Below are 15286 nucleotides of genomic sequence, written 5' to 3'. Positions count from 1 at the left end.
CATTGCCATAATGATTTTTATAAAAACCTATTTAAAGAAGAAAGTTTGTTAAATTTTTATAAATCTCTGCCACAAGAGAATTTTAAAAATCTTACAAAGGCGACACAAAGGATATTTTATATTTTTGCCACTACATACCTTTGTGAACAAACCTTTTGAAAATAAAATATATAAAATAAAAATACTAAACGTCGCCATCTGACAAATACCTAAAGGAGATTTTCATATTGCATGCAGAAAAAATTATCCCCAATTTCGATGACGTTCTTTCAAAAAAATAGTTGCAAAATACTATTATAGCATTTGCTACATTTCCAGTAATACCATAACATTCTACAACAAAACCCATTGACTTAAGATTTGATAATAATGATTTATTTTTCAACATAACTCCACAAAAAACAACAAATAAATTACACATCTTTATCTAAACACTGGAGAATACTAACAAAAACTCTTCCTAACCTGTTACTGGTGCGTTCTCCTTCTTCTATAAAATTGTAACCAACAAAAAATAGCTCTTTACTAATGTTTTCGAACTCCAACGACGGTTCTTCTTCAGGTATTTTTGAATCTCTGATGGAAATGCAGCTTGTAAAACATCAAATTCGAAAATATGTATGTTCGAATGCACACTTCTTGTTTACATCTTTGTTTGTCATGCACAGTCAATTCCGAATACACCAAAGTTGTTTGCCTTCACGTAAATCCACAAAGTAGGGCAGCAACTTTGCCCTGTTATAGATAAGGCCAGAGCGCCGACACACAAACTGGAGAAGTTTGCCCACAAGCTTATCATGCCCTACTTGAAAGATTATCCATACATGCTGAGTGACCCTGTGGACCTACTAGACACCCTCAGGTAGATCACCATACCACCTAAATTTCTCATAGTATTGGATTTCAAATCGCTTTTCCCATCAATCCTACTCCCACCTGCCTTTTACGCCATCAGAGATTTACTACTCTGCATCCTCAACAATAATACATTACACCAGAAAATTCTTTGAGATGGCAGATCTTTTGTGTTACAATTCTTTTTTCCAGTTCAAAGGTAATGCATAAATGCAAGGAAGAGGAGTCCCTATGTGTAGTCCGGTCTCTGGGGATTTGTGCGAGATGGTGATTAGACAACTTGTAGCTAAGATCCTCCCACACCACCTGCACAACATCATTTTATATAAGAGATATGGAGACGATATCATCATATTGTGGAAAGAAATACCAGACATCAAGGCTTTTGTCGACACAATGAATGATAACACACATGGATTAACCATAGAAATAGAACAAGTGCACCAGACAATGTACACTTCCTAGATATTGACATCAAGGTAGACGAGTCCATAATCCGCACTGCAGTGTACCGAAAGTTAGGAACAAAGGGCATATACATACTAGTAGGGTCATGTGATCCACCAAAATATAAGATTGCACCATTTAAAGCCCTAATTAAGAGAGCACACACGCACTCTTCTACTGAGCAAGCCCTACAGTCAGAGCTAAGGCTTACACATCAAATAGCTTGTGAGCAAGGATACAGCAAGCTCATATGCAAGTTAATACATGGATACCAAAACCCAGTTCAAGACCTANACCATTTAAAGCCCTAATTAAGAGAGCACACACGCACTCTTCTACTGAGCAAGCCCTACAGTCAGAGCTAAGGCTTACACATCAAATAGCTTGTGAGCAAGGATACAGCAAGCTCATATGCAAGTTAATACATGGATACCAAAACCCAGTTCAAGACCTACCACAAAGAGTGGAACAATAAGATATGGATAAGATCATTCCAGTCACTTATAATCCGTATATTAGAAGGCTATATGGCGAGATAGCTAAAAAGAACCACATACGTATCACCTACAAAAGATGTGCTTCAATATTTAACATCCTAACCATTGGAAAAGATCAACCAGATAAGGATAAGCTGTCAGGGGTCTACAGCATACCGATTATAGATCGCAGATGAGATAGAAACCTTGTGTATGTGGGCTCTACCAAATGATCCTTAGAGATTAGACTGAAAGAACACGCTGCAGATATTCAGAAGCAAAGAAACATGATAGCTCTGGCAATTTATGTGTCTGATCCAAATATAGCCACCAAATTTAAAAAAGCCAGAATTATCCATACCACACGCAACATACACCATATCAAGTGGCTAGAAACAGCCAGCTTATACTTAGCTAACTTTAGGAATAATCAATGCATCAATCATAAAGAAGAGATTACGCTATCAGTAGCATGGCAGGCGCTTATGAACAGTAATTTATGATAGCCGTATTGGAACTGACTGCGCATGACAAACAAAGATGTAAACGGGAAGCATGCATTCAAACATACATATTTTTGAATTTGATGTTTTATGAGCTGCATTTCCATCAGAGATTCAAAAATACCTGAAGAAGAACCGTCATTCAGTTTCAAAAACGTTAGTAAAGAGCTATTTTTTATTGTTTATGATTTTATAGAAGAAGGAGAACACACCAGTAACAGGTAAGGACAGGCATGGCCCATGTAATGGATTTATGTGGCCCGCGATTAATCTTTTAATATTAGCTACTCAAGTCAGAATAGATCGGTGAAAAATTCTAATGCCTAAAAAAAAAAAGGATCAACAACTCACTGTCTGGTTAGAGTTAATAAAACTTGATAATGTGAAAAATGTATCTGTAATCTCTATGTACAATTTAGTCTCTACCAGCTGACACCACAATGAGATCTCACATCACCTCAAAATTTTCAGCCTCTGGTTCGGCCCGTAAAAAAAGTTTTCTTTCCAATTTGGCCGGGGGCAAAATCTGTTGGCCACCCCAGGGTTAGGAAGAGTTTTTGTCAACGGATAAATTATGAAATTATTTGTATAGCAGCCTTAAAACTTTCCTAGAAAATTACTCTTTAAAAAGGAGAAAATATTTANAAGCCAGAATTATCCATACCACACGCAACATACACCATATCAAGTGGCTAGAAACAGCCAGCTTATACTTAGCTAACTTTAGGAATAATCAATGCATCAATCATAAAGAAGAGATTACGCTATCAGTAGCATGGCAGGCGCTTATGAACAGTAATTTATGATAGCCGTATTGGAACTGACTGCGCATGACAAACAAAGATGTAAACGGGAAGCATGCATTCAAACATACATATTTTTGAATTTGATGTTTTATGAGCTGCATTTCCATCAGAGATTCAAAAATACCTGAAGAAGAACCGTCATTCAGTTTCAAAAACGTTAGTAAAGAGCTATTTTTTATTGTTTATGATTTTATAGAAGAAGGAGAACACACCAGTAACAGGTAAGGACAGGCATGGCCCATGTAATGGATTTATGTGGCCCGCGATTAATCTTTTAATATTAGCTACTCAAGTCAGAATAGATCGGTGAAAAATTCTAATGCCTAAAAAAAAAAAGGATCAACAACTCACTGTCTGGTTAGAGTTAATAAAACTTGATAATGTGAAAAATGTATCTGTAATCTCTATGTACAATTTAGTCTCTACCAGCTGACACCACAATGAGATCTCACATCACCTCAAAATTTTCAGCCTCTGGTTCGGCCCGTAAAAAAAGTTTTCTTTCCAATTTGGCCGGGGGCAAAATCTGTTGGCCACCCCAGGGTTAGGAAGAGTTTTTGTCAACGGATAAATTATGAAATTATTTGTATAGCAGCCTTAAAACTTTCCTAGAAAATTACTCTTTAAAAAGGAGAAAATATTTAGAACAGGAAATATTAAATTTTATTATTGTTTTTCTCTAATGAATCCTATTCTTCATTTTAGTCTTGTATTATTTAATGAAGGTATTGCATATATTAATTTTTTTAATTAAAATTTTTAAATAAATACACAAATAGCATAATGTTTGACTTATAAGGGTTCTGTAACATAATTCTGTTACAGTTCTAATACAATACCTATGTAGGTTCATTTTATTCATTCTATACTTCGTTTCTCGTTTTAACTTGATGCTTTCATATTATAAAAGTACCAAAATTAATTGTATATTATTTAATGATAGAGTGGGGACAGAGCATTAACACCTTTTCATTATTTTAACAGACTATTGACACTAATGATTCATAAAAAAATTAAAAACAAAGTTCCAGGACTAACTTGATGCCGATACCCTTTGTCTATGACCAATTGAACTTTGCATCTTAACAGTGCTGGTCCATTTTATAATTATTTTTATTTAATTTCACAAAACTACTAGCCCAGGAACACAAAAAGTTTCAGAAGCACTGCTCTAATACACATTAAATCTATTGTTTTAAATAAAACATTTTATTATTTCCAAATGAAAAAGTCTTATATATATTATTATGTTACTTTAATTCAAATTTTAAAATAAAACAATTTGTTACATAAAACACACACATTTGTAAATTTAGAGAACAAATCTATATTTATTTATTTAGGATTATAAGTATTTAATCTGAATTTTAAAGTAATTTATTTCTTGTTTTTTATGGAATTAATATTGAAAAATAAAACACCATTACTATATCTTAAGTCAGTGAGTTCTGTTATAGAATGCTATGGTATGACTGGAAACGTAACAAATACAATGTTTATCAAGCTGCAGTCTGTAGTCTCTTCAGAGCCCAAAAAATACACAGGAAATAAGTCAGAGATGTCACATGGATGAGGTGAGTGACATTTTGAGGTAGTCACACGACCTAGCGACTTCAAAGTGAGGTCATGTGACACGTTTTGTATGCATCTGCCATCCAATGTGATACTCCACAATGAAAATGAGCTAAAGAAATGGCACCCAAACAGTGCAGTGTCAATAAGTAGTCCTATCAGTTTTTGTTTATAGCATTTTTTATATGGGTTGGCACCAAATAATTCTTGTGTGTTTTGCAAATTAATATCATGTATTTCTCTTTTAAAAACAAAATTTAGAGAGAAAGCAATGCTATACTACTTCTATAATAGTATAGTAAATTGCAAATTTCACATTGATTTGTCCTTTGTTACTCAGAAATAAAAAAAAAATTTATTTTTTCTACCTGCCACCAGACTTATCTTTTACAACTAAAACAGCAGTTCTCAGAAAAAAGATGGATACCCAGCACTGGAGACAGTACAAATGGAAGTGGTTGGGACTTTAACGGAGCTGTAGACCATAAATACAGAAGTAAAAAAGTCAAAACAACTGATGGTATACACATAACACGAGACATGGCCACCAAAATCAGCCTTATTAAACACACATTCATTGTTTTGAGAAATAATTCCAGAAATTTTTACTCTTAAATTTTACCCCATTTTTGAGCATTTTCAAGATACAGAGATAAGATTCAAGCTCTGAATGAGGGATTTTGTACCTCCAAAGAATCATAAACCACTATATGTGACTCTGTGAAATATAGCTTCCCTCCCTCAAAATCAACCTATCCGGTATTGCTCAATTCAATGATTGAAACATTTGGGATCTTATTGGAGCTGTAGAGCATACCTATATGAGCAAAAAAGTGAAAGAAACCATACCTGTACAGTACATGGGACCCTTTGCAAGATATTCGCCTCTAAAAAAAGTCAGTTTTTAAAATGAATGTGAGATCTGGAATTTTTGTGACGAAATTCCCGCTCCTTTATTAACAAAAATGTTAATTAATTAAACTTTCATTTATGTAATGCCTAGAAGAAAAAACGATCTTTCCTGGGCTTTCCGGTCATAACTAGCAACATCCATTGTTCTTTGCAGAACTTGCATCTCGTCTTGCAAGAAGGTTTACAGTTAGCATCTAAATGTCGTCATTTGTTGTAGATCCCAGGAACAACTATAACCTTTAACTCATGAACATCCGATCACGTAGTGGAAATTCCCCACTAAAACCTATAAAAGACTGTTCTTATCCCCTCTCTGGGGGAGTCTATTACCAAACGCTGGACCAACGACATCGCGCCGATTCTCCGAACCCGCCGAATTCCAATCTACGACCAATGATAAACGATCATCGCCAAAGTCGCGAACTTTGTATAATTGTGCTCGATTGGATAAAACCCATTTCCCTTCTGACAATTAAGTGCCACCACGGATTTAGTCGGAAAAGGTACATTCAAAGAGGTATGAAAAGCGGGAAACTCTCTCTCGGGAAAATAAGCGGTATAGAAACGCTATTTGTGTAGTTTTTGTCCATTTTGCTTCTTTAATAAATAGTTGTTATATTGTTTTAGATATGTTTAGATCACGCCCTTCACCTTATCGTCGACCCCAACTTCTCTCCATCCACTCGCCTGACATTTGAGAGTCAATTAGACATCCTGACAACTGAACGGGAGCCTTAACCCCCCGTATTCACATGTATCAGTATACTGCCTATTCTCCATGCTCCGCGTCGTTGTGCACTTCAGTGCTCTCTATCACTCACACCTCAGCACCCAGATAGGGGCAAACCTCGCACCCCATAAAACTATATAACATCAAGTACTCCAAGAACAGTCGAGTGGGCTACTCGAAACCGGCATAGTCATTGGGGCTATACAGTTAAACACGATAGTCTTAGTGAAGCAACACAACTCACAATCTTGCACAACCCAATTTCGGGGGGCTTTATCTGGAGAAAGATTGCCGGTAGAGGTACGGTTCCTTTGACATTTTTGTTCGTATAGATATGTTCTACAGCTCTGACAAGATCCCAAATGTCTCTTCATAGCAGCATTTGTGCCATAGAGAATCCCATCAGAATTGTCAAAACAATCACATTTGGCTGTCAGCATGTTTTGCCTTATGAAACCAGCTTTTTACAATATTACAGGTTGAATGCTTTGTATACTGTTGATTTGATTCTTAAAACATGCTTGATGCTTTAAGATTCAAAATTTTCCATCACAATATTATTTTTCAAAAGATATTGACGAATGATTTAGCGAGTTTTATAATATAAAATCAATTTAAAACAACGTGTTTTATATAATATACGTTCATTCTTTGTTTTAGATAGTGATAAACATAAGAGAAAATATATAAGAATACTAACCGAGAATCTCTTGCCATGGACGTTGATCCCCTTAAAAACACTCAAATAATTACAATGTAATAGTTAAATATCTAAAATGACAAGAAATTTGAATTTTTTCTTTGAAAAATTAAAGACGTTACTATCAAGTCTTATCCCTTATGGCTGCCATTTTTAATTCAGCACAGAGCCATCTAGAATATTCTATACGTTAAATTATTTTTAAAAATATAAATTTAGATTTTTTATAAAATTTTAATAAAATGTTTTCAGTTTTATTATATTATTATTAAAATTTTAAAAGTAATTAAGAGTATATATGTAATATTATGTGCTTTTTATACTAAATATTTTAGTATTAATAGTAACTATGTTTGTTTGTATAGGGCAACGGGGACACGTGAGCGATATGCCGAAATAAATAGGACTTCCTATGGTAAATTGATACCTATTTAAATGTTACAAATGTGAAAAAACACAGAAAACTTTTACTTGGCCAATCCGTTTGCCCGACGCGGACCAACGATCAGTTGTTAGTGTTTAGTGGTTCAATAATTTTAGGTCTTTCTTTTTACTGTTTTTGCTCTGTGGGCCATGACAGGGTCTTTTCCATGCTCATCGTGGGTTTAGAAGATCACAATAAGGCGGCCGAGGTGTGAGGAACGAGACCCGATCGTCCATAAAAAATTTCTGCATTGCGAGCGCGGATTCGATCCTGTATTTAAGGCCTTACCGTTCTTCTCAGAGCGGTAAGGCCTTACATGGTAAAATAAATTAAATCATGTGACTAAGTTTAGATTCTTTATTAAAAATTTAAGAATTTAAAAACAAATTTGAAATTTTCATGAAAAAATTTGAAACTTATTTCCTGTTCAACTACTTTTGATATAATAGCTTTTCAAGGCTTTTAAATGTTCTTGAAGCATGAGTCTTCGCAAATTCTAAAAAAGAAGGAAAAACTTTATATTTTAGATACATAAAAATAATAAATCAATTAGCAATTTCGAAAACATATTTTATGAATTGTGTATTTTTTGTATTCATTTTATTGTAATCACCAATATGAATGAAAAGTCAAGATCTGAAGTTTTTGAAAAATACAGCCGGGTTCAAATTTCGCTTTCTCGCTGTAGCACAGAAATTATCTTTAATATTCAATATCGTAGAATTAAATATTTAATTCCAGAATATTTATCAAATTAATTCCATGAACTTTAGTCTTTTTAAAACTTCGCCTTGCGATGGCCTTGTATAAAGAGATGGTTAAGGCGCCAGCCTGCCGCTCTAGGAACTCGGAATCGAATCCAGGCAAGCGATTCCCGAGAAGTTTTCGTGGATGGTACAGTATATGTCTTGTCACCCACATATCCGGCCGATATCAATCCATTGTGGGCCTGGAAAAATCCATGACGGACCCGGAAAAAGTCCTCTTAGTGTCCACAGGGCAGAAACCATCATGTACAGAACTGTAGAGAGAAATTATTGAAGTTGGTTTTTTCCAGACTTTCTATCCTCTAATGTGACGTACTCAGTTTTATTATTAATATATTTATTATTATCTGAAGTAGAATGTAATAATGGGATACAGCAACGCAAAACGTGGGTCATCTGGCAACGAGAGATGTGCCCTAGGAATACTTTCAGTAGGAAACTGACCTTATTAAGGTGTTAAACATGTGAAGAAAACTCCACAGTTATCCTGTTAGTTAGGAACGAACCCGCGATCTGAACTGAATTATCAGTGTTTACTAGTTTTATCTACTCGGCCACTGGTACGCATGAATATTCTGGCCTATACTTGTCAATAGATCCGATTTCCCATCTCTTTTGTTAGCCCTGTGCTATATATTGCAGGAAGAACCAATCATTAAAATAAAAGAAATAATTTTGGATTCTGTACACTCAAGAGTAGTGAATAAAATGGGAAATATTAAAATTATTATTCAATAAAAAAACATACCATTAAATCCCAATTAGTATCTTCAGAGGAAAGAAAATCACAACTAAAAGATAAACCAAAGATTTCTCTCAGAAACCACCAACAAGAAGTCCAAAATGGAATTGGTGAATTATTTTCACGAGGGATTATATCTGTTGAATGACTCTCTATAATTTCAACATGAGGATTTTCGTAATTAATTCCTGAAGCTTCTTCTCCATCTCGTACCTAAGATGAATTTTTCTCCTTATTTCTCATAATAAAAGTGTTTAAAATGTTACGAATAGTAATACCTTATAATTTCTACGTGTCATTTCTACTCTATATAAACATTCTCCTGTGAATACATCGCAATACTCAACCCATCCTGGTGAGAAATCAGCAACAGATATTTCTATAAATTCGACATCTATAGCTGACTCCTTGTTTATCAAAGAAGTTAAACATTCCATAATATCATTTGGCTAAGAAAGTATTGAATTTATGAAATTTAGAACAATAAAATAACTATTAAAACAATAAGAAAATGCAATAAGGATTGTCTTATACTTACATGATATACCCAAATATTTCCTGTATTGCGTGATGTCATTTTCCATGTATTCACAACCTTAATTTTGTTAAAGTATCATGCTACTGTTTGTTACATATGCCTTAATTCAAAAAGTATTTGCTTAAAAATAATTAATGATTATTATATAATTAATGCGCAATAATTATATTTATAAAGAGCATCAAAAATTAAAATATATTTCTAAATTTTAAAGGATTATATCTGGTATTTTAATTAATTTACTTTTAACGAAATGATTAACTTTTTTCATTTAAACCAAAACGAAATTAATTTTAGTTTTGCATTTGCTTATTATTATTATTATTATTAATTTCTGTTATCCTGTTTCGATTTTTAAAGTAATAAAAAATATTATTGGTTGGCTACTTTTAATTAAACTAGCTTTGAGAATGTTCTGAATCCCGGACCCCCTCCAGAAACAACTCCATTGAAACGACAATTCCCGTGGAACAACTATGTGAAATAGTCATGTCGGACCCCATTCTTCACTATTGCGGGCCTGGCCGTACTTGGGCTTAATTAAATAAAGGCCCTTTTAGCCTTTGAATAAAGGCCCTAAACAGGAAATGATTTACGATTTTTAATCTCTTGTTTCATAAGAGAGGTTGCGGCCGACGTTTTCATCACGAAAACGTGTACGTCGGACGTTCAGCGCCGCCTTCCTGTAAGCCTAGAAGTTTGAAAATGACGTTTTGGAACGTCGAGCATAATTCCACTGACGTTCTAAACGCCATTGTCAAACTTCTAGGTTTACAGGAAGGCGGCGCTGAACGTCCGACGTACACGTTTTCGCGATGAAAACGTAGGCTGCGACCTCTCTAAAAATAAAAATGCACGTGGTGTCATCTGTTATCAGATTTTGTTATAAAAAGTTTTTATATGTTAAATGCAATTATCAGTGTTCGAAGCTGGGTCGATGTCTAAGGAATTTTTATCTGAAGCCACGTCCCTCGCCCATTATGGACCTAATCGAACCCACGTTGGGTATGGGGAAAAAAAAGGACTTATAAGCGCCACAGGGTGGATTTAAAAATAATAAAAGAGTATTGTATTTGTAAAGCTCGAGTACGCTGTAATTTTTTATTAAATTTTTATAAATAATTAAATAAAATTTAACGAATCTAAATGGTAATAGATATAATATACGGGTGAAGTAACCTATTTTCAAACAAAATAAAAGTAAGCGGACATGCTTGTTTCCTCCTGCAAAACCAGTTTCTGTTGCAGTATGACCTAACGATTTCTGAACTAACACGTAAACGTAAGTATATAATATTGTCACATATAAAATAATTTACATTTTAAATAACTTAATTAACACCTTTTTTTAATAAATAAAACTCCTAATTCTACTATTTCATAGTTTAAACTACATTTAACGCAGTGGAATCGACATCTTAGTATTAAATTTTGTACTGTACCCGTACTGTATTTTTGCTCTAAATGCTGTAAAATTGCTTAAAATTTTATTTATTTAAATGATAAGTGTTGTAATTTATACATTATAGACTTAAATTTAGAATTATAACCATAACTTTTATCTTAAAATGTGGATTTCGCAATATTGTTTCAAATGTCTGAGTTCCTGTATGTTGCTACATATGGTGCAATAGGATGTAAGAAAAGTCGCAATTAATTTGATTCTTCTACATTTTTAGGAGGAATTCTTCGATATGGAATGCCGTGTAAACAAGTGTTTCTGTTTTTCTAATAATCAAGATGCTTCTTTCGCATCAGGAGTTTATACAACAGTTAGTATGAGTTTACTTTTATATAGAAATAATTATACGTGTAAACATTAATTCTAGCATTAGTGTTGATAGTTAACAATCCATAAAAAGTTTAAGTAGGTTAATTTTTTACTTTACGTTTGAATAAAACAAAATAATTAAAATATTGTGTAGTATTATGATAGGTTAATGAACTCTGCTTTATTTTCTGCTCTTAGAGTTATTTTTCTTGAAGATATCGCTATGTATTATGATGTTTTTTGTATATATATATGCAGGGTTTCTTTCAGGGAACATCCGGATATTGAATAACTCACCCCCTCACCATCCGATCTTTTATTAAGAATTTACAATGTGTAGAAAAGAGGCCATTTTAGTGACCTCAAGGCAAAAAGAAACCGGGGGGGGGGAAATGTGCAATAAGCAAGACCTTCAGGTCATAAATTTAGCTGAGATTTATGTACATTTTTGCACATTTCGGGTACATTTTTACTTGCAAAATTTCATCCGAATCGATGTTCTAGATCCTGCTCACACCTTATAAGTTAAACTGTATAAGTTTATTTTTAACCTTTTACAAGATAATATATTGCAGGATGTTTTGTAAGTAAAAATACACTTCAAATGTACACCAAAAAAATATAAAAATTAACAGACTCCGGCTAAATCGGTAGATTCAAGGTCGTACACATTACAAGTAATACAAGTAATTAATGTAGTAGATTTTGATCCAGATAACACTACAAGTTTGTAGAGATGTTGTTATCTAATAATTAATTTAAAAGTTTAAATAAATTATTGTCTTTCAGATGTTATCTAACACATCAAAGTATATCAATTAAGGAACTTATTGAATGTTTAATTCAGCTCCTAACACAAATAGACTAGCAGGGCCCTTTATGTTAGGAACCGATTATTGAATATATATAAAGGGCCCTAAGAGTTACCATGTGTTAAGAACCGATTATTTATACTTTTTCTATTGTTACGATTAACAATAAAAGGTTCTGCTGGCTCTCATATTATTGCAGCTGTAATAAAGGACCCTTCTAGTTCCTCTGTAACAAGAACTAATTCCTTTTGTTATTTTTGCTATTATTCTAAGTAAATTATATATAATTAACTATAGAAAAATTCCAGAATATGCAAATTTATTAATATAAAAATTAAATTATTTATTTATTTTCCTAGATAATATCTTTATTGAGCACGGTTTATATAGGAACTAAATTAAGCTACTATGTTCTTTATGGCCCAAGTGGACATATTATATGTAAGTAAATATAATTTTTTTTAATTTGTACATTGATCTTTCATGAAATTCATAAAGAAAATTTTTATTTTTAATTTTTTTTTATTATTCTAGATAAAGGAATTTCTCTTTCAGGGATAGTAATTTTTTTGGCATTACTCCTTTGCAGTATAACTTTATTACATGCTGTTAGAAAGGTTGGAGTTTTCAGATGTTAAATCTGTATCTTTNCCCCCCTATAACACTGTTGATAATTCCGTTTTATATGAATTCCATGTTGTACGAGTCACTTAGATTTTACAAATATGTGTGCCGGGCTGTGAACGGCTCACGTATTTGTAAAATCTAAGTGACTCGTACAACATGGAATTCATATAAAACGGAATTATCAACAGTGTTATAGGGGGGGTCGACTGCTACTGGTTGACATGTTCTTCCTTAAATTTGAATATATTAAATTGTTTTTAACGTATTTTTTTATTTTATTTTAGGAAATTCGATTAATGTTGGTACCATGGATGGTATGCATGATTATTTTAATTACAATACAATATGGTTCTTTAATATTGTTTTTGGCAACCGTTTTTGAAATTTTGCATCCTGTAAGTAGAATTTCATTATTCAAGTGATTTACATCTTTATAGTTTCTTTAAATATTTTATTATTTTCTAGATTCACTTCATCTTATTGATGATAATGGTTGCTATGATTTCTTTACACGTAAGTTTCTTATTTCTTACACTTTAAACAATATCAAAATACATAATTTTATAAGTAGGGTGGTCCATAAGTTGGTTTGTAGCGATTACATTTCAGTAATTTGCGGAAAAAAAACCCGACATAAAAGTGTTACTATTACCTTTATCTTAATTGAAATATATTTATTCTATTGTAAAATATTCATACCCAATACAATTTAATTAAATAAATCTATATGCCAGGTGATTCAAAAGTCGGTTAACTCAGTAAATCGCTCGAGTAAGCCATCAAAGTTTTTAATAAATAACAACACACAATAGCTTAGTCTTTACAAAAGTTAACCAACTTTTGGACAACCCTGTATAATTGTAGAATTGAATATTTCAAATTTATTGTTATTTTTTTTACTGAATTAATTTTAAAAATTAATCTCATTTTTTTTAAATAGACTTACTGCTTCGTTATTGTGAAAACTTATTATCAGAAGTTAAAATTGGAGTTCACATTAGATGAAAAACCTAAAATTTATACAGTAATATAAAGAATAAAGTAAAAATATTATATAAATGTATAACTTTATTATTAAATATTTATGTGTATAAAGTTATAATCAAATTATTATCTAATAAACCATTTTTACATAATGTTTGCTGTATTACTATAGTACATGTACAGTACATTAATGTAACCGCCTACAATTTATGTAAATCTATATACTTTATGGATATACTGTACTGTATGTAAATTAACATCCATTCACTTTCTATACACGTGTATTGTACTGTAAACATGGATATGTTTTATGCCCTCTACAATCTACACATTAAATCCCTATAATTTACATATAGCCGTATACTTTACATGTCAGTTTATATTATAAGATATTCTCAAATTTTATAAGAAATATTTTTAAATTAGATATTAAATTAAGGCCATTATTCCTTAACATGTACACAAAATAATAATAGATTCACAATATTGTGAAATTTTGTGGAGAACTTCTCAGAAAATAATACAAATTATAGTGATTTGAATTGTTATAAGTTATTTAATTTAATTCTTTTTATCTCATTTTTTTCCAATAAGATAATATTTATAATAATATTTTTAGTTTTAAAATTTACAAATATGAACAGATATAAACGGCACTTTTTTAGGTTTTTTTAGTTTTAAAATTTACAAATATGAACGACAGATGGCAGTACAATACGTGAAAAATAGTCCGTTCACCATAAGATTAGACTTTACTTACGTATAAAAAATAGTCCAGTCTTGTAAATGAAAATTATGGAATAAACTGCATGCGAAATTAAATTAATTAATCAGGTTCTGTAAATACTTTAAAGATTTGTGTAAAAATCACAAAATATTACATTTAATTGAACTCGCTTTCTTGAACATCACAATGGCGAATTCAGTACAAAAATACAGAGAGATGTTTTTAATCAAAATTAATCATTAAAAAAAGATATTCGCAATTAATAATGCAGATTATTCTTTTAACTTCCTCAAGAATTGATACATAAATGTATTCTACAGATTTATTTAATTTTAAGCTTCGAAAGGGCCCCTTTGTGGGCCTTGATGAAGCCATGATAAAAGGCCTTTTGCTATTCATATAGCGGGAATGAAAATGGACACAGGAGAGAATTAAGAGTATAACTCAAGGAATAAAAAGTTTTGAAAGACATGTTGTTTCTGCACCTCCCTCTAAAGATTTCTTGATCTGTTATTCAGTAGACATAGTGTAATATTCCTATGTTGAATTATGCTGATTTCTCTAAATTAAATGAGGAATAGCTATGTATGAATTTTCTTGAAACACTTTAGATAGAGTCCTTCACAAGAAGTATTTATGTCAATAAAGGATATACAAACTTATCAACCTAAATAACAATTTTGATAAGTTAATTAATACATCGGTTGATAGATTGACAATCTGAGATTTAATTTCGATAACCTATACAAATCAAAATACGAATGCACGGCTTTATAATCACATTTTGATGTTTATCCAGGAAAATTTCATTCAATAACAAGCGATTATTTCTTAAATTAATACAGAAAAAAAAATAATTAACCTTCGTCATTAAGGAAACTGGTTTAAATATC

At 32.0% G+C, this 15286-nt stretch overlaps 2 protein-coding genes across 3 annotated transcripts; one reads left to right on the top strand and one right to left on the bottom strand.

Moving 5' to 3' along the window:
- Positions 1 to 7832: 7832 nt before the first annotated feature.
- On the bottom strand, positions 7833 to 9599 carry LOC111629411. Of its 2 annotated transcripts, XR_002757328.1 has the most exons (5): positions 9473 to 9599; positions 9213 to 9383; positions 8941 to 9147; positions 8637 to 8821; positions 7849 to 7921 (listed from the first exon to the last, which is right to left on the bottom strand). XR_002757328.1 is itself a non-coding variant. In XM_023373310.1 (4 exons), exons 1-4 carry the CDS (start codon positions 9509 to 9511, stop codon positions 7853 to 7855), a joined length of 486 nt encoding a protein of 161 aa, XP_023229078.1. In that variant the 5' UTR covers positions 9512 to 9599; the 3' UTR covers positions 7833 to 7852. The 2 variants fall into 2 exon arrangements, 1 of the variants encoding a protein (XP_023229078.1); XM_023373310.1 differs by lacking the exon at positions 8637 to 8821 and having other exon boundaries at positions 7833 to 7921.
- An 888-nt stretch (positions 9600 to 10487) lies between these two features.
- On the top strand, positions 10488 to 13799 carry LOC111629422. Its single transcript, XM_023373320.1, has 7 exons — positions 10488 to 10754; positions 11152 to 11244; positions 12415 to 12496; positions 12590 to 12672; positions 12967 to 13077; positions 13148 to 13195; positions 13623 to 13799. Exons 2-7 carry the CDS (start codon positions 11167 to 11169, stop codon positions 13713 to 13715), a joined length of 495 nt encoding a protein of 164 aa, XP_023229088.1. The 5' UTR covers positions 10488 to 10754; positions 11152 to 11166; the 3' UTR covers positions 13716 to 13799.
- Positions 13800 to 15286: the final 1487 nt, after the last annotated feature.

The sequence above is a fragment of the Centruroides sculpturatus genome, unplaced genomic scaffold (genome assembly GCF_000671375.1).
Source record: "Centruroides sculpturatus isolate CEXI.00-Female unplaced genomic scaffold, Cexi_2.0 scaffold581, whole genome shotgun sequence".
NCBI lineage: Eukaryota > Metazoa > Arthropoda > Arachnida > Scorpiones > Buthidae > Centruroides > Centruroides sculpturatus.
The sequence above is the reverse complement of the archived record's forward strand: the minus strand, read 5'-3'. Positions and strand labels throughout refer to the sequence as shown.